At 35.3% G+C, this 19,562-nt stretch overlaps 1 protein-coding gene across 19 annotated transcripts in view; it reads left to right on the plus strand.

Annotated features, from left to right (window-relative positions):
- LOC111870292 (calcium-activated potassium channel slowpoke) overlaps positions 1–19,562 on the plus strand; it is a 201,517-nt gene that overhangs the window by 155,372 nt on the left and 26,583 nt on the right. For 18 of the 19 annotated variants that reach the window (XM_033753771.1, XM_033753772.1, XM_033753770.1 and 15 more), the window contains one exon: positions 275–334. The exons of the other annotated variant lie outside the window; for it this stretch is intronic. In XM_033753771.1, coding sequence (XP_033609662.1) covers positions 275–334 — 60 coding nt within the window. The remainder of the gene's footprint in view (positions 1–274; positions 335–19,562) is intronic. 19 annotated transcript variants of the gene reach the window in all.

A 19,562-nucleotide genomic window follows, 5' to 3' on the forward strand; every position in this document is an offset into this window, starting at 1 on the left:
TAGAGAATTCAGAAAGGAAACAAACGGTTTTGTTTAATCATATTGGTACTATGTGTTGTTATTAAATGAAACATGGAACCAATGAGAAATGATATTGCTGACTTGAGTTGCAGTCCATACCATTATTTGACTATTCAAGGTCTGAAATTTATTGTATTATGAAGTGAATACAATTACTGCAGGTATTTTTACACATGTCAAATCATAAGATAAATGAGGAAAGATACAGACAAAGGAAAACTGTGGCAATAGTGAATGTTTAATGTGATTACAGGCCTCAAGAGGATTCCACATATGCTGGTTATCACCTTGCCTATGAAGTCAAAAAACTCATGTATGCTTTCCATACAAGCTCTCTCTATTCATTAACAAACTTCTTTTAGTAATCTGTTAGTTGAAAATTTTCTCTCTTTCTCTCTGTAGCATTATCTGTGTGTGTCTATCACTGTCACCTTTTTGTCTATTATCTGTCTGTTGTAGTAGTGATAGACCTTCTGCTAGCTTGCTTACTGATGTGCAGGTGGTCTGTGTTGGCTGTTGAAGTAGATGAACTAGAATGTGCATGTAAATATATATATTATATATATGGTTGGTTATGATTGTTATTTATGTCTGTGTGGCTGTATGATGTAAGGAAAGCTGATTCCAATCTTGAAAATATTAAAATGTTGAGCTTTCTTGACTTTGTGGGGTAGAAATAGCGTGATATGTGGGATGTTCCCACAACTTAATGACATCTTTTGTAGAAAATATGACATTATGTAGTGTCTGCAAAGTGCAGACATGTAATAAAAAATATAGTGGCCAAGTCAGTATGGGTAGAATCATAAAAATTGTCTGTTCTAAGGAAAGTATTATTTCATTCTTTGATAGGTTAGGTTTTTAATACTGAAACTAATTTAGAGTCAACTGTTTTACAGGTATCTTGATGTTTCTTAAAGACATGACACTTATGGAGTAGTAATACTTTCTTATAAGAGTTTCTAGGGTAACAGTATTTTTTTATTTTTTTTTTATTCCTAGTGGGGCGGGACTAAGTCCCTTGCACTGTGGCCACTTCTGGCCTATTGTACCAGCCCAAGATGATAGGTGAGGGTGATTGTGGAGCAATTGGTGGAATGAAGATTGGCAGGGGAAACCGAAGTACTCAGAGAAAACCTGCCCCAGTGCCACTTTGTCCACCACAAATCCCACTTGACCAGACCCAGGATCAAACACGGGCTGCCGCGGTGGGAAGCCAACAACTAACCGCTTGAGCTATGGCGCGGCCCTAGGGTAACAGTAACAAATTCAATTAATTTTCCTTTAAAATGTGAACTTTTATTCACTTAATAAATATTTTATGCTTCTATTATGTTCAAATATAAAGTCATCATACAGACAAAGTAAATATATTCAAAAACTTGTCAGCTGAATGTCATTTAAATATACTATCTTTTAGAAGAATGTGATAGGCCAAGGGCACAAGAAGTACGTGTTCAGTAATAAATCAGTATTTTCATACATATAGTTCACTTGCGGACTACAGACAGTGGAGTTTTTTGTTTGTTTTGTATGTTATCTCAGTCGTAAGTTTCTTTGTACATTAAGGCCATGATGCAAGTGATTTCTCAAGCTCTTCAGCTTGTAAGTGCATATGAAATTTATTTGTCAAACTGCCAAGAAAACAGTCTCATAAATATTTCAGAAGTAAGTGCTGTAGGAGAATTGTCTCTAGAATTATTGCAGAAGCCTGGAACAAATAGTCTTGTGGGACTCTTTGAACTTTTGTATAATAATTAAAAAGTTAATGTATTTAAAAATCTTACCTATAAATTTGCACACACATACATTTATAACCACATTTATATTATGCTAATGTATGGACAAGATAGTAGCTGAAAGATATGCTGAAATGCAGAAGTTAGTAGAGTGTTGATCACACAATTTGGATAGTAACTGTAATATCTGAAGTCTTTAATCTGTGAAACATATTTATTGTCCTCCAGTTTGGTCTTGCAATAGTATACCGACTTTCACGCATCATTGGAAGAGCATTAGAATCTCAGGTGTCTCTACAGGATAGTGCCTGATGAATGTTGATGAGTTAAAGTATATTTTCATAAATCAGTACATGTTCACAGAAAGATAAAAAAATATGTGATCTGACAATAAAGTTCGTGAACTCGTTGTGGTATTGCTGAATATCACTTTGGTCGTCTTGAAAGTACTCACCTTGGAAAGCTATGCACTGATGCCAGCGCCTAGTCCACCCTTCAAAACAATTTTATAACTGGTTTTGTGGAATGGCCTTCAGAGCTACCATCGTATTACCCCTGATTTAATCAGTGTCATCAAAATACCTCCTTTCAACATTTCCTTTATCTTCGTGAACAGAAAAAAAGTCATTGGGAGCTAGATCCAGTGAATAGGGAGGGTGTCTCAGCACAGTTATTTGCTTACTAGCTAAAAACCCTCACAGACAGTACTCTTCAGTGAGCTTCTTTGGGACCACTTTTGCACACACTTCCTCATGTCAAGATCTTCAGTTAAGATTTTCCTAACTGTTTCTCTGTCAATGTTTGCTTGCTCTGCTATGCTCCTGACAGTCAGCCATTGATTTTTAGGCACAATTTGAGAACTTTTGCAATGTTTTCTTCAGTTCTGCTCGTTGGTGGCCATCCTGATCTCTCTTTGTCAGTGACACTTTCTCTTCCCTTTGAAAACCATGTCACCCGCTTGTAAACAGCCGTTTCCTTCATAGCATTATCCCTGTAAACTTGCACTAACATTACTCTGATTTTGCACCCTTGCCTAGTTTAACAAGAAATTTATTGTTGGCTCATGACATTCTTGTGGATGGCACACCAAAACACACTCAGACAGTAATAGACGCCACTCAGAAAGAGCCTGCCATAAATCATCATCATCATCAACAACAACAACAACAACAACAACAACAACAACACAACTGTGAAACACAAATATGCCAACTTCATCAAGCCATATTGAGGTTTCTGTCCACTGCTGCCACAGTAAGCTTACAGAGGAGAGAACTTTATTGTCAGACTACGTATGTATTTTCGGTGTTAGACAAAGAGTATTAAACTTCAGTATTATAAAATATATAATTTACATTCTGGTAAAGGAGTGTGAGAAGAATATTATTTAATTTTAATTCTATCCTATGTTTTTATTTGTGAAGTAGAAAGTAATATGTATGTGTTACATAGGTATGTCATCAGAATAATTTATGGTAAATCCTTACCATCTTTTAACCTTCACTTCTAGCATGGCTGTTACTGTACAGTGTGATTACTTTTTGGCATTCAGAAGTGTACTCCAAGGCAGAATAGGGGTGATTGCTCCATATTCGAATATGGAATTAAAGTTGTTGGTAATTTAACTTTGAATTTCAGTGTAAGAGATTGCTTAGAGTCTTTGGCTTCATTGTGAACATATATTTAGCTGAGATTAAATATAAAATTACCTAGTTAGTTGCTTGGGTGCGTGTTCAATAACTGAAGAACTTAATTTTAACCACTTTATGCATTATGACTTAAAAGTGACCTTCCCCCTACATCATGGAGTTAGAATGTTCAATTTAGTGGAAACTTGTTACTCAAAGAGGAGAGAAAATAATGTTTGTATATCAAAAGCTTTTTTTTTTAATTGCTAGTGGGGTGGGACAAAGTCCCTTGTACTGCGGCCACTTCTGGCCTATTGTACCAGCCCCAGATGGTAGGTGAGGGTGATTGTGAAGCAATTAGTGGAATGAAGATTGGCAGTGGAAACCGAAGTATTCGGAGAAAACCTGCTCCAGCGTCACTTTATCCACCACAAATCCCACTTGACCAGACCCGGGATCGAACCCGGGGCGCCACAGTGGGAAGCCAGTGACTAACCGCTTGAGCTATGGCGCAGCCCATATCACAAGTTTAATAGAAATTGATAATTACTATCAATGCATTGGTACAGCACTTATCTCATAATTATTTGATTATAAATCAAAATCAGTTGCCCATTTTCTATGTAATGAATCAGTAAAGTTTTACAGCCATTTTATGAATTCTGTTTAAAATAATTTTCATTTTGTTATACATGCAATTTCATTTCATTTATAAAACGCATTATTGTTCATATAAAAGTGCATAATACAAGTATAATTGGTACTACAGTGTATGGTAGACCAGCAATGTGACCATCGTGGTGTCCACATGTTAGGGGCAATAAATAGAAAGAGATGTCACCACATAATAGATATAACATCCACTTTCTAGAATGAATAGGATATTCTTAATTAAGAGGTGATTGAACTCGGGTAATGCTTGCTACCATTCAGTCCAGAACCTTTTGTCTTCTTGTCTGTTGTCCAAAAACATAAAAATTAGAATATACAAAACTATAATTTTGCCTGTGGTTCTGTATGGGTGTGAAACTTGGTCTCTGACATTAAGGGAGGAACATAGACTGAGGGTGTTGAGGAGAATATTTGGGCCGAAGAGGGATGAAGTGACAGGAGGTTGGAGAAAACTGTATAATGAGGAGCTTCATAATTTGTACTCTTCTCCAAGTATAATTAGAATGATCAAGTCAAGGAGGATGAGGTGGGCAGGTCATGTAGCACGAATGGTGGAGACGAGGAATAGAAAACTATGCTAGTTGTGCCTGATTACAAACATGGGTAAGTTTTAGTGTTTAAATGTTAGTAACATTAACCATATATAGAACACTGTTAAGATCTGTCTTTAAGTAACACTGGTGTAGGACATACAAGAAATGCAAAGATTTCAAAACAGATGTTTGAAAATTTTAACAAAATTACCTTTACTCATAGAAAAAAAACATTACCTACAGCCCTCAAAATAAATTCTGAAATATGTGGAACACATGGCTTGGAGAATGTGTGTGCAATTCTTAGATAATTGGAACCTGGTTTTGAGATAACTAGGACAGTGTGGTTAAAAAACTTAAACTCCTTTGCACATAGGCAGACCCTGGAGAAGACCAGTAAATAATTTCCTTCCCTTACTCCTTGAGAGTCCTTGAAGAATCTGCTGTCAACAATGGCAGAGCTCAAGGAAAATGACTACGGAAATAATTATTTATAATAGATTAGTACAATATATTGTTCGCCATTTTAGTTTCTTTGGTTAATGAACTTGCTAGAGATCTAGCCTACATTTATTTCTAAACAACAAATCTTGATAGGCATCTATCGATCTCAGTTTCCTGCCTTGTAATGCCATTATTTTGAAACAGTGACATAAATATTAATGATTTGTGATAACAAATTATGTTTCTGCTCCTGAGTATCTACTCAGATCACAGTTACTATGTAAGTGAAACACTGAAAATGAAATGTTCTTTAATGTTAGATAATAGTTTTCATGGGGTGTATCTTACCATATAATTTTTAAGGTGAAATAAAGTGTGAAGTCGCCATCTACACCTGCACATCACCAATATCTTAACAATCCGACATTTCATGCGTCAAGAATCACATATTCTTGAAGCACATCATCACTGTTTAAGTTTTGAGGTTTTCACGGTGGTGACTATGAAGAAAGCAGTCTTCTGGGATGTGGTGACATGTAGATGTGGTGTTAACCGACGTTTCGGAGGAACATATCGCCTCCATCTTCAGGGTAGAAGGAAAAATAAGAAAATCCGCAAGCGAAGAAACAGTGAGAGCAGGTGCAAGCAGACTAATGTTGGAAATAAACTCAGCTATATGAGAGCAGGAAAGGAAGGGGCAGGTCTACATGTGAAATCAGTGGAGAGGGAGAGGGGAAGGGTCTTGGGAGCCGTAGCAAGGTTAGAGCAGGTATAGGATATTGTGTGGGTTGGGAGGGGGAGAAAGGCAAGGTTACTGGGAGGGCATTAACCCTTAATCTGGGGGGTCGCTATGTGAGTCGGTCATGGACTGCGTGGCCTTGTGGGTCTGGCGTCATGTCCCAGGGCGGTTTTTTAGGGACAGATGAGAGGCTTCCATGACTTGCTGAGACAAAACCCCCCTTCTCTGTTCATATTGTCGGGATGGAGTTCAATCTCATTGGCTTCCCTAATGATGCAATCCATATATCGGGTCTTGGTGGCGAGGATGGAGGTATTCTGAAGCTGAATGCGGTGTCCCAAATTGATGCTGTGTTTAGCTACAGCTGACTTGTCTGGATGTTCAAGATGGATGTGCTGCTGATGCTCCTTCAACCTCGTGTCCACGGAGCAGCCCGTCTGCCCAATATAGACCTTGATGCACTCACATGGGATACTGTATACACCGTGTCCTTAGTCAGGCTATCTTTGACCGGCTGGAGGAAACTGGATAATTTGTTTAGGGGCATACCCACTGATTTGATGTTGTGCTGGGACAGCACTCTGCTGATATGGTTGAATATAGTCCCGACATAGGGCAGGAAGGCGACTGAGCCCGGTTGATCTTCAGGCCAGCTGATGTTGGGCTGATGGTTGAGAACTCTGTGGATCTGCCGGTTGTTGTATCTGTTCTTCCTGAATACATCCCCCAGGAGCACCAACTCCGCATGTAGGCTGTCTTGATCACAAAGAGCTCTCTAACCCTGTGCACCAATGTGGAAAGTGCAGCTTGCTTGTTGGAAGGGTGGTGGTGTGATGCAGCGTTAAGGTAGAGGTTTGTATGGGTGGATTTGCGGTACAGTATGGCCCAGAGAACCATCGGGTCTCCTGTAAATATCTATATCCAGGAAAGGGAGTTGGCCCTCAGTTTCAGTCTCCATTGTGAACTGAATGCACTGGTGGATACAGTTTAGGTGGTTCAGAAAGTCCTTAAGCTTGTTGGGCCCATGTGGCCAGATGACGAAGATGTCATCCACATAGCGAAACGAGCAGCGGGTCTTGTGTGGGGCCAAGTCAAGTGCCCTCTCCTCGAAGTCCTCCATGTATAAGTTAGAGATGACCGGAGAGAGTGGCGAGCCCATCTCCACACCATCGGTTTGTTCTTATTTTTCCTTCTACCCTGAAGATGGAGGCGATACATTCCTCCAAAACGTCAGTTAACATCACATCTACACGATGCCACATCCCAGAAGACTACTTCCTTCACATCATCACTGTTTGTGTAAATGCCTTAAAAACAAACATGAGGCAACAATTCACAATATAGTAGAACACACCAGTTAACAAGAAAGATGCATTTGGCAATAGTTCAAATCAATGAACTTTAATATAATGTTAGTTTACGCTTTTTATAAAAATGTTATGTCTTTGATATTTAATATTTATTCATGTATGCACATTGTAGTTTCATATTTTATGTGGTATCCCCCTTCTGAAGATGGTAATTTATGACTGAAACATATTGTGGTTTTAACGGTATTTAATCAGCATAAGAAAATAAATTCTATATACTCAGATGGCAATTTTACATTTAATTTTATCACATGCTAACTTCAAATTAAGAAAATTTAACAGATTTCAAAGTTAGAAAATTTTACATATTTTCTTTTGCTCTTTTACCTTGGCTGGTATATGATTGATTGAACAGAGAAAATTTGATTGAAATTAGATCTTGTTTTCAGAGCTTTAGGTATAAATAAGCATAAATATCAACTACTTCAGTTTATTTTATTTTATTCTTTTTAAATCAGTACATGCCAGTATGCATATCTGCCAGTGGACTGTGCTTAAATCTTGGGTCTAGAACTGAGCTTGCGATTACTAGCAGACGTGATTTTAGATGGTGAAAAAAGCCCTGCAGTTGTTTTATATATTTAATAGAAGTATTTTGATTTTATAAAAAATGCTCGAATCAAGGATGATTCTTTTTGGAATAGAAAGGGGCTTATGATACTCTGACATCAGTTAATGCATGAAATTAAATCAATACTTTGTGAGAGCAATAATAGTATTATTATTTATTATTCTGTTGCCTGACTCTACTGCCTTTCATTCACACTCACTTCTGCGTTACTGCCACCACTCGTTAGCAATTGCTATTCTGCTGGCCTCTGTTCTTGCTGCTGATGCTGCTCTATGATGCTATGCTGCAATTCAGTCACTTCTTCAGATCTTTCAGACACACACATATACACCAATATTTGTGTTCATAAACAAATACAGAGCTTAGAATCCTATGCTGACATGTAAACTCTTCAGTTGTCAGTTTCATTCATAGTAACACACAGACTTATGCAAGTTCTGATAACCATGACATATGAATGCTGGTTTAAAAAATTAATCCTGGTGCTTTAGAGGTAAAAGACATTTATCCATTACAAGGAAGATGGCTTGTCTATTCTTGTGCTGGATGTTAAAAGGAACTAACTATTTCAGTGGTTTGGAGGGATTAGTTTACTGTGCAGTTAGTATCTACATTTTATAGCATCAAATAGCAGGGTGACTGGTGAATAACGAATTAGAAAAGATTCAGACAGTATCAGTTATGTCCTAAGCATGGTACTATCCTTGGATTGTTTGGAGGGACTGAAGGAAAGTACAAGAATCTTAGTCAGGATAGCCGGTGTCATGGCTGAGATATGACTGAGCACCTCCTGAACACAAGCCAGGCACCTTGCTGCTACACCAAAGTGTTCACTAACAGTGGTTGTTAATTTGTTGCTCCTGAAGATCTCACATTAAAATGTGATGTTTGAGGTTCTCATAGTGGTGACTGTGAAGAATAATGCTTTCTAGAATGTAACATCATGTATTTGTATTCTGATAGATATTTACTGACATTAGAGTAACATGCTGCCTCCATGTTAAAGGTAGAATAATAATTAAAGACAGAGATGGCATGTGGCTCTGAAGTGCTGGTGATCATGTGATCATCTACCAGGCTGCTTGACATCACATACCAGAGAAGAATAATCTCCAAAGAAATAGGTTTATAGAATGTGAAAATTTTATGATGTTTAGGATATATAGCAAGAGAAAAATATAACTGGGGCACAGTGTGAATATGAAAAGAGAGTACTTCATTCCAAAACAGTCATCAAAATTACATGTTTGCCATTAAGGCATTATAGTAGCTACCCATTTCAAATGGTACTTAAGATTCCTGATTGTCTTCAGTATCTCTGTTGATTTTCCCAGCTGCAGGCAATGCAAACAACAAGGAAAAAAAACGGTTCAAAATCACGGTTTTGGTGAATGAAATAAAACCACATGTTTAACCAACAATAGATTGCACACTGTCAATTCAAAATGAATGGATAACTCTCGAGTAAACTTCAGTTTATCTGTCATTACATAAGTTTAGTATCCCATGGAACATGACTTGACAGTCACTGACCTATATGAGTACTGAAAATCTCTTCTTGGATGTGACACTATGTAGTCTGGTAAATGCATATTACTGTTTTGGAGGAACTACCTATCTCCATCTTCTACCTTTTCTCTTCTATTTTAAAAGTCCATCAGAAACGTTGATACCGATTTACTAAACTACATGTTGTCACATCATAGAAAATGTAATCTTGATACTAACTGCTGTGAGAATCGCAAACCTCAAATGCTACAAATGTTGTTCCCTACTACATTTCTTTCTTGTGAAAGGGTGACAATTTGTGCATAGCACAGTTTTCACGTTTTTGATTCCAGATAGTATATACTTTATATTGTATGAGTAAATTGATGCTCACACAAATAAGTCATTCATTTATTTACAGTTCTACAAAATCCATGGAGGTGTCTGCCTCAGATATAGAACAAGTCAGCAATACAATATAACATGTGAATATACATACATAATCAGATAGTCATCATCATCAAAATTTTAAATACTCAATACAACAAGACTGCTGTACAACAATACATTCCATATATCAAAATAACATGTAAAATTACATACATGATCAAGAGACCACCAAGACTCTTAATATAGTCATGTAAAATCTAATTTCTTAATATATAATACATCTATATCACAACAGTAATAGTACCTTTTTCCTGTGTATTTTATTCCATAGTCTGTTGCATCTTAGCAATAGGCAACGGTGTTTATTTAAATATACGTGAGGGATCAGTCTTTATTCCAGCAGTAGTACTCTTCAACAGTGTAAAAGGAATTGGTGATAAGAAACTTCTTTAATGCCACTTTACATCCAGGGATGTTGTAAGATAATTGTTTAAGCTCTGGAGGGAGGTGGTTATAAAGTTTGATACCAGAATACCATCCACCTTTCTGAAAAATCATAAGTTTACCACCGGAAGATGCAAGTCATGATTAAATCTGGTATTACGGGTGTGGACATCAGAGTTTGTTATATAGCAATCTCTATTCTTGACAACCAGCATAAGTAAGGAAAATATATATTGCGATTGAAGTGGCAGTATATGTAACTCCTTAAATAAATTGTGGCATGAGTCCACATTACGAGAATTAGTAATAATTCTTATTATTCTTTTCTGTAGTTGAAATATGATTTTTGCATGGGCTGAACTCCCCAAGAATATTATACCATAAGATATTATTTAGTGAGCTAGGGAGAAATAAACAGTTTTTAGGCACTCAAAGGATAAAGAGGTTTTAATACTCTAATTATATAGGATGCCTTATTTAGTTTGGGTATCATTTGGTCAATATGGGTTTGCCATGACAATTTATGATCAATGACCAAACCTAAAAATATTGTAACATTCACATTGGTTATATGTTTTTTCCCACGTAGTATATGTAAATCAAGAGCTCTTGTGTTTTTAGTTACAAATTGTAGAAAATAAGTTTTTGTAAGATTTAGTAGTAATAAATTACTACTAAACCATTTATTTAATTTTTCTAAAACTATATTTATATCTTTTTCAAATCTTGGGGTATCAGGATTAGTAATTACTAGACTTTTATCATCCGCAAACAAGATTGGATTGGATACATCAAATATGGCATTAGGCAAATCATTGACATATAGAAGGAAAAGCAGGGGACCAAGTATGGATCCTTGAGGGACTCCAACGGTAACAGGCTCCCATGTAGAGTGGAATTTAATTGAGTCAGAAGCAACTATTACTCTCTGGTATCTATCTAATAAATAGGATTTACTTACATCGTTAGCTTTCCCTTAATCCTGTAATGTTCCAACTTTGAAAGCAGAATATCATAGTTTACACAATCAAAGGCCTTGTGAAGATCACAAATATTCAGTGTCATAGAAAATCATGTGTAGTGTTTTGTTTCTTGCAGCATCAGTTGCATTCAGCGCTGTGTCAAGATTGGAAATAGACATTNAAGTCGCTGCTGATGACGCTGCTTCCGGCATCAGTTTTTGGTGTCTCTCTTCGTCTGATGCCTACCCTTTGACCTGTCCAGCAAGGGAGGCCCTGCCAGTAGCTACGCTACCGCTGGTATAGCTCTCAGGGTCCTTGGCATACTCAAACCCCCTCACCACGATTAGGTGGAGCCACCAACGAGGGAGAAATATTCAGTGTCATAGAAAATCATGTGTAGTGTTTTGTTTCTTGCAGCATCAGTCATCAGTGTCATAGAAAATCATGTGTAGTGTTTTGTTTCTTGCAGCATCAGTTGCATTCACTGCTGTGTCAAGATTGGAAATAGACATTGTAAACCTCTCATTTTCTCTGAAAATAATGGTTAATCTGTGCGATATTTAATATGAAATATCATATTTGAGTATCACGTTTTATTCTTATGGATAAATGTACCTACATATACCATCACACACAACCTTATACTGTAAAGTCACTGCAAACTATATGCTTGTACAGTATATTAATACTAGAGGCCACATGTTTGGACTGCAATGTTTATCATCAGGCAAAATGTGAAGAGTTATACTGTAGAGCAGTTTTTGTTTTATATGCTTTTGGAAAAGGTGCTGTTATAGAATAACAAAATTATGAACAACTGATTTCTATGTGAACTTGGTAATGCCTTGTATTTTGTACATCAAGGCTTGTAAGTTATCTGTAATTTTAATTTGTTCATACTCAGCAGCTAAGAATAACAGAAGATGGAAAGTTAATAAGAAGGCTGAAGAGCATTCATTCATGTACAAATATGAATTTAGTTAATGTATATTTTTGAGAATATATACCCATATATGTCATAGGTTTTTAAATCAAATTCTTTATTAAAGAAATTTGTTTCCTCAGGGCTTCAACCAAATGTTACCTTAATATTCAGGTTATCAGCTCCCAGAAATAAATTTGCCTTAACAACTTTTTCTTTAATGAGGAATTAGCCCATATAATGATGAGGGGTGGGGCGGTTAATGGACTAGAGCACATGATGTGCACGTTATAGGAAGGATTTGAATCAGCAACTGAGATAGCATGCATATCTCTGCTCTTATTTGTTTTGTTATGCTTCTTATTGAACCTTTTGATCCAAGATACCCTTGAAAATGGCATTTAAATATTTGATTCCTACAACCAAGTTTCCTTGGTACATCAGTGTTAAAGTCTGATTGTTCATGATGCTCAGGCAATCGATAATTGCTGTTTAATCATAGAAGCAAATGGAACCCATAAACATGCTGCATGGGCACAGTATGGTATAAATGGTTACCACATTGGTTTAAAGAAGAAATGGAATCTGAATAAACAGATATAAGTCAGAGGCGAATTTCAAGTTTCAGAATATTATCTGGTGTTGTTACCCTTGTTTTGAGCGGTTAAACTATGAAAATCGGAGAATTTGGACCTAATTAACATTTCAATATCATTCATTTTAATATTGCTCAACATTTATTCGACACGGCATATGTAACCCATAGATGCATCCTGTGGGCAGAATGCAGAGTTCATTAAGATTAAGGAAGGTGTATATATAAGAACTGTTGTTGTTGAAAGGGTTAATAAACTTGAGAAGGAAAATGAGGATGTACGTTTTTGACCAATCAATGAAATATTAGCACATTTCATCTATCTTCCTTTTAAATTCTGGCTGTTAATCAGATGCCTTTTACATAATTAATATTATGATAAAAAAATTGACTGTACATTGATTAACATTATATAAATATTTACTTGAAAACTGGATTGCAGGACTAAAGGGACTTGAAGCAGAACCCTAAGGTATTTATACAGATATATATATTTTGCCTTATATTTCTTGGGTACAGGATGGTGGCAGAGAGAAAGATTTGTATGTGTGTACATCTATATTTTTATTATTTTTATTATTATTGTCTGTCCATGAAACTTAATTGTGTTCTCCTATAAGTAAAATTCTTACAAGAACTCAGACAAGAAATTCTTTCCTACTTTGTACTGAACAGAATTTCAGTCCTACAAATCTTAGGTTAATGTTACATTTTGTTACAGATTGTTGTTATTAGTAGCAGTAACAATATTTTTTTAGTTTCAGGAAGAGTTTACTCTATCTGCTTTAATTTGTCAGATATGATGCCAAAGTTTTACATTACCATTATGTTCCTGTTGACTTATAAACAACATTTAGTACATACTTTGAAAGAATGTTTAAAAATCTGCCTTAATACAAAATGTCATATTCCTAGCTCCAGCTGTATAAGATGTTACTGTCCAACAAATCCAATTGGAAATTATCACAGGGCTGCCACCGTTGTCTACAAAGAGTCCATTAACCAAACAGAAATTCTGTCCTTTTTAATGATTATTATAATACATAATTTCCAAGTCCCTGTATTAGTGTCACTAGTCCCACTCCAACATAACAAGTCTCTATGTTGTTATGACTGGTTGAAGTAAATTAAGTGGTATAAGGTTGGGGTGGCCTTCAGTGGCATGATGCCCAGCCATATTGCATAAAAATTAGTCACTTGACTGAGAAGATGGAATGGAGCCCAAGACATGCTTACAGACAGCGCTGTGATCTTGCAAGCCAGCTCTTTACTTGAGAGAAAAATAAAAAATTCCTCTATGCCATTATGGTTCTTACATTTTATCCTTTACCTAATTTGGATTTAGCTGCTTAGGCATCATGTATATAAGTAATTAAAGTGATAGACAACTGCAGGTTTTGATACAAGAATGGAACATGAGGTATACTGTGCAGGATATCTCTGCTTTGCTGTATAATGTTACTGTTTTCTATAGAGCTGATTGCCGTATATGAGAATGATAATTGATAATTTAATATAACTTGTAGATTCCCAAATCTATTCCTTTATGATAAAATAATCCCTCAGTTTGTGAACAAATGCTACCTTAGTTATTGCCCCCCTTCTGTACCACAATTTCATGAACTCTTACTGCTTTTAGAAAAATTAGCAAAACATGTTTCAGGTAAAGGATCATATTTGAATATCCACCTTAACCATTGCATAATATGTATATGCTGTATAATAGTGTATAAGTATGGAAGTTAAGAGCTTTTCACAGGCCATACCCAAGAATATACACTTTAACCCACAGAGATCAGTGATTTAACGTGTATGTAAATTTATTCTTTCATGATTTTTGGTCTAATTACTTTTTTATATGTGCTAGACAAATTATTCATAAGGCATGCAGGTTATAGATGGCATATAGGGATCCTTCTAAGGTCATAAGTTTTATTCTGAAGTTGTCACTTTTACGCTCATTGCCTTACCTCACCCTTTTCTTCACAACTGAATTATCTGCCATAAAACCAATGTAGGATATATTAAAGTTTTTTGTTTATATGGTTATGGCATTCTGTGGCAACTTCAAAGGGATTCCATTGACTTTCATACCGTTTTTAAATGTTTACAATGCTGATAATGATGGTGATGATGTCTCTCTTCCTGTGCCTTGTGCTTTCATTTTCACTGGAAATATTGTTCTACCCTGCCTATGGTTAGTTCGTCTTAACAAATCAATGTGAGTTATGGTCAAATCAGTGTGAGTTATGGTCACATTTGTCTGTTCTTTGGATATTACCATTGTCATTCTTAATCTAGGAGACAAGCAAAAAATAATATTGATTTATATTATATTTTGAATTTAAATGATATGTTAATATCATAAAAGTATGAGATGAACAAGGAATTTAACCATTATACATACTAACACAAGAAACACTGTAGGTAAAAGGAAGAAGTCTCTCCATCTACCATATTATTGATATTTATCTTAATCCCATACAACAAAGGAAGAGACTGAAATGCCAATGACCATATTCTGAACCTTCATACCTCTGTTATTTATACTACATGATTATTTTGGTAGATTGATAACTGTGCACTCAATTTTTGGAAATTATCGTTGTTATCAATGTTGTTTTCTAATTTGGATGATAATGTTTTTATTATGGCAAGTCCCGATAATTGATTTGGATGCTTTATAATATAAATTCAAAAATTTCAGTTTTAAACAATATTTCTAATATAAGGAAATTCAAATTTGGTTTTCTTTATGGTACAGTAACGGAGATCAACTAAAGCTATTCTTTTGTTTTATCTTACATGTATAATAAGTCATAGTAATTATGGCTGAAATTGAAATATTCAGAGTTGTCAGATTTCTCGAGCATCTACAAAACCCATATCTCAAATGTGCTACCATGAATGTGCTACTTTAAGATTTTTTTTCATTCACTGTGTGTATGTAACATACAGATATTCAAATTATAGGCAGGGGAGAAACATAATGAAATAATTATTCTTCATGCTTTTCTATTAACACTGATGTAGTACTGTAGAAACATGTTAGAAAAGAACTCCCATATAATTTTTGGTACTTCAGTTCTGTAGTTCATGGTGAAACTGAGAACTCCAGTTTTAAAATAAACTATTTTTATATAAAATTGACTTTTGAATTTTCTTCAGGTAATTTTATGTATGAGATCTAAATAGCATGAAATAATTTACTGTTCCAATCAAAATTTTGATCCAACTTTACATAAAGGGAATTTTTAATCTCTTTAAAATAAGCAAGGGAACCTGTTGGCTTTGATCATTCTGTGGTTATCTCTTTGAAACAGAGTTTGACAGAATTCTTAATTTGTAAATTTACTTTGCACTGTAGTCTAAAATTGTCACCTGAGAAAAGGTGCAATTTAATCTATATTTTTGCCGTTTATAAGTGAAAAAGAATCATGTATTTCAAATAAGATATGTTTATGGAAACAAAGATTTATTATGAAAACTATGTTATATTATAAGCATGCTTTCCAATCTTGTATTATATTATCTTAGCCCTTTACTTATTACCTTTGCTCTGCTTTATTTTAGTAATATTTCACATCGGTTAAAAACCTTGAGACAGTTTAAGTGGTGATATATATTTAACTGTTCTTGCACTGTAATGTTTTGTATTATGTGACAATGTTAGCAACCCTTTAAATGAGTTTCCCATTGCATGGGGATGATTGTCTTATAGAGGATACTCACTTGGAATGAGAATAAGCATATGTGGCTCAAACTTCCATGGAATCAGTTGTAGGTATGCAGTACCCACATGTTTAGACTAAACTGAAGCGGTACTTTTATACCTGTGTATAGTGTTACGAGCTGAACATATTTGTCTGTGCAAATGTGGTGTACCTTGCCATGGGATTTTCAACTGCATGCCAGTTGCAGATCCCATAGTACTCTCACTTCTGTTGAAAATTAGCTTTTTATAGAGTTGTAGGGTATTTAATTTAGATTAAATAAGTGTTTTTCAACTGTCTGACATTCCACATGTATTTGCTTGTGCTAATAAACTTCTCTCTTTTAAATACAGAATCAGATTTTATATGGGCATTAAATCATTTGAAAAGCACTTGTCTTTCATCTCGCAGAAGAGGAAATAACATTACATACATACATACATACATACATACATACATACATAGATACATAATTTCACAGATCCATTGTCCGGAAACTGGACTGGATATTGAATTCATCAGCAAAATGACATTGCAAAATGCAATCTAGTCTCAACAATTAAAATATTCAAGAATTCAAAAATAAAAATACAATAATAAAATAAAAAGCAGTCATATAACAAATCTAGATAATACATAATCTTGGAAAGACAACATTCTATGTTATTGGATTATAATTTATATATTTCCAACAAATTTTGGAAATGTGTCTTCTATCCAGAATATTAAATGGCTATCTTTTTGAACTGAATTGTGATTATTTTCTCATTGTCCTTCCATATTTAAGCCAGTACTTGATTATCATATGCATTCAAAGTGCATTTCTTATTTTTTTCTGAAGGTCATTATTGAAATGGAAAATATATCTGCTTGTGTTCATTGTAGACTTTGAAAATTGCAAAGTGTCTTCCACAAAATTTATACTAAGCTGAAAATTACATTAGTTGGTTTGTGTTGTTTTAAAATCTCATCGGTTTTGTATCATAACATATTGTGTGGTTAATTCTTTCTGTAAAATGAGCAGATTGTGTTTTCATTTTCTATGATGTTCACCTTTATATATTACAAAGTCAAAATTTCTGTCATACAGTCAGTCCTTTTTGTAACTGAAGAAGCCATCTTAGTTACTTAATACTTCTTGTGCAATTTGATTTGTGCTTTATACACGCAATAGTAAACCAGTTACTCTACTTCAAAAGCCACTTAAATCACTACAGTTTATTCTCTGTTGCAATTTACTGCTTTATTATGTAGAACACTGCAAAAGATTAAGTGAAAAGCTGCATAAATTCTAGTGAATTACTGAAAATTGGATCACTTTCCTAGTGAAAGTTTTAAATTTTTAGTTACCAATTTCATTGTCAATTACAGCCCATGCTGGAGTACTTGGCTAGGAACCTGCTGTCTTATAACAACTGTAGAAACTGTGAAATCAAGAATGTCACTATCTCATTTTATCTTTGAAAATTGTATTCTGAACTGACACTGAGATTTTCATGGAGGTAACCTTTCATTGTGTCATATTCTAAGAGTACTTCCATCTTAAAATTCAGGTGTGTAATGGAGACAGCAGATTGTATTCTTTAGATTTTTAATTTTGCTCCTTGACCTGGTGCTATGCCAAGATGGTGATGTAATGAATATTTTGATCTCTACAATTTTGTCATTTAACATACGAAGCTCATATTAATATTTTCCCCTGATCATCATCATTCTATAAATATGCAGTCATATAGAGTGTCAGCTGTTAAGAAACACACATCATATATGTGTTCGTCATTTGTAGTGGCAGCATTGATGTATGTACCTATATAGTTGAGTGACTGTTATGTTAATAATAGTATACTTTCAAGCCCCATTATTGAGTACGTGTGTTTTGTTGACCATTTTAAATAATATACTAATGTTGGTGTTTTAGATGCATGAAAATATCGCTTTTACTTAACAAACGATTAATTTAATTATTGGAGTAATATAGGCTAGTACTAAACTTTGAAAAATAAATTAGTTATGAATAAGAGTTTCCTTTATGTAGGCTCTTGGCAGCTTCCATTTTATATGTTTAGAAAGCAGTATTCTGGTGTTATATGGTCAAGATTCCTGTGTGGTTCATAGTCTGTCCAAGAACAGCTCTGTGCCAATGTTATCTTCAGAATCTTGATGCTGTAGCAACTTCCTATAACCTGACCTTAAGATTGTGTTTTACTCTTGTTTCATTTTCCTATCTGTGTTTCATCAAAAATGAATATTTGTTTATATAATTTTTGACTGTGTCTGTTGAGACTTACTATGTTCAAATTATATCAAAATAACTTTTATACACATTAAACCACTTGATTGATACTTATCTGACTTTATTTGTTTTCTTGTATGTACTTCCAAACTCAGTGGAATTGTGTTTGTTTCAATTGTACAATAAATTGCGTCTGTATACACAGCTAAATGATACTAATTGTAAGCTAGATGAACATTAAAATACATGCTGGTCATTATTGGTGGAAAAGTATGCATTCAGTAAATATGAGCTTATTGTATCAAATTTGTTTTTGCATGACTTTCAGCAGCCTGTGTGTTCACCATTTATACATAAATACAAGGTGGTTCAAATATGACTGGGACTGATTTTTTTTAAACCAAAATTGCCAAACACTTACTTGCACATGTCAGTCTTCAACGTACTTCCCTCCGGAGTCAACACATTTTTTCCAACGTTCTGGAAGCATCCTGATGCCCTTTTCAAAGAAGTTTTGTGATTGGCAGCATATCCACTCCCGAACATTCTGGATGATGGCGTCATTGTCCACAAACCGCATGCCTTGCAAGTCTGATTTGAGCTTTCTGAACAGGTAGAAATCACTTGGTGCCAAATTGGGACTGTACGGCGGATGTGTCAGAAGGTTCCATTTCAGTTTCCAGAGGGTTTCCATTGTTTTGGCCATATGGGGGCATGCATTGTCTTGAAGGAAGGCTACCCACTTTCCACCTCTCTTCTGCTTGGATTGGATCTTTTCCTTCACGTCTATTGCCAGGAGGTCTGAGTAATAAGCTGCATTGACTGTTCTGGCATCTATCAGAAAGTCTACATGGATAACATCCTGCCAGTCCCAGAAGAACGTTGCCATCACTTTTCCTGCCGAATGGCTCCTCCGCGCTCTCTTGAGTTTGGGAGAACTGGTATGCCACCACTTGCGTGACGATTGCTTGGACTCGGGAATGAAGTAATGTACCCACGTTTCATCGGTGGTCACTATAGACTTCCAAAATGCATCACCTTTGTCTTCAAACTGCTGTAGGAGACGACTGGCAACTTACATGCGCACCATTTTGTTCA

This window comes from Cryptotermes secundus, unplaced genomic scaffold (assembly GCF_002891405.2).
Source record: "Cryptotermes secundus unplaced genomic scaffold, Csec_1.0 scaffold354, whole genome shotgun sequence".
Lineage (NCBI taxonomy): Eukaryota > Metazoa > Arthropoda > Insecta > Blattodea > Kalotermitidae > Cryptotermes > Cryptotermes secundus.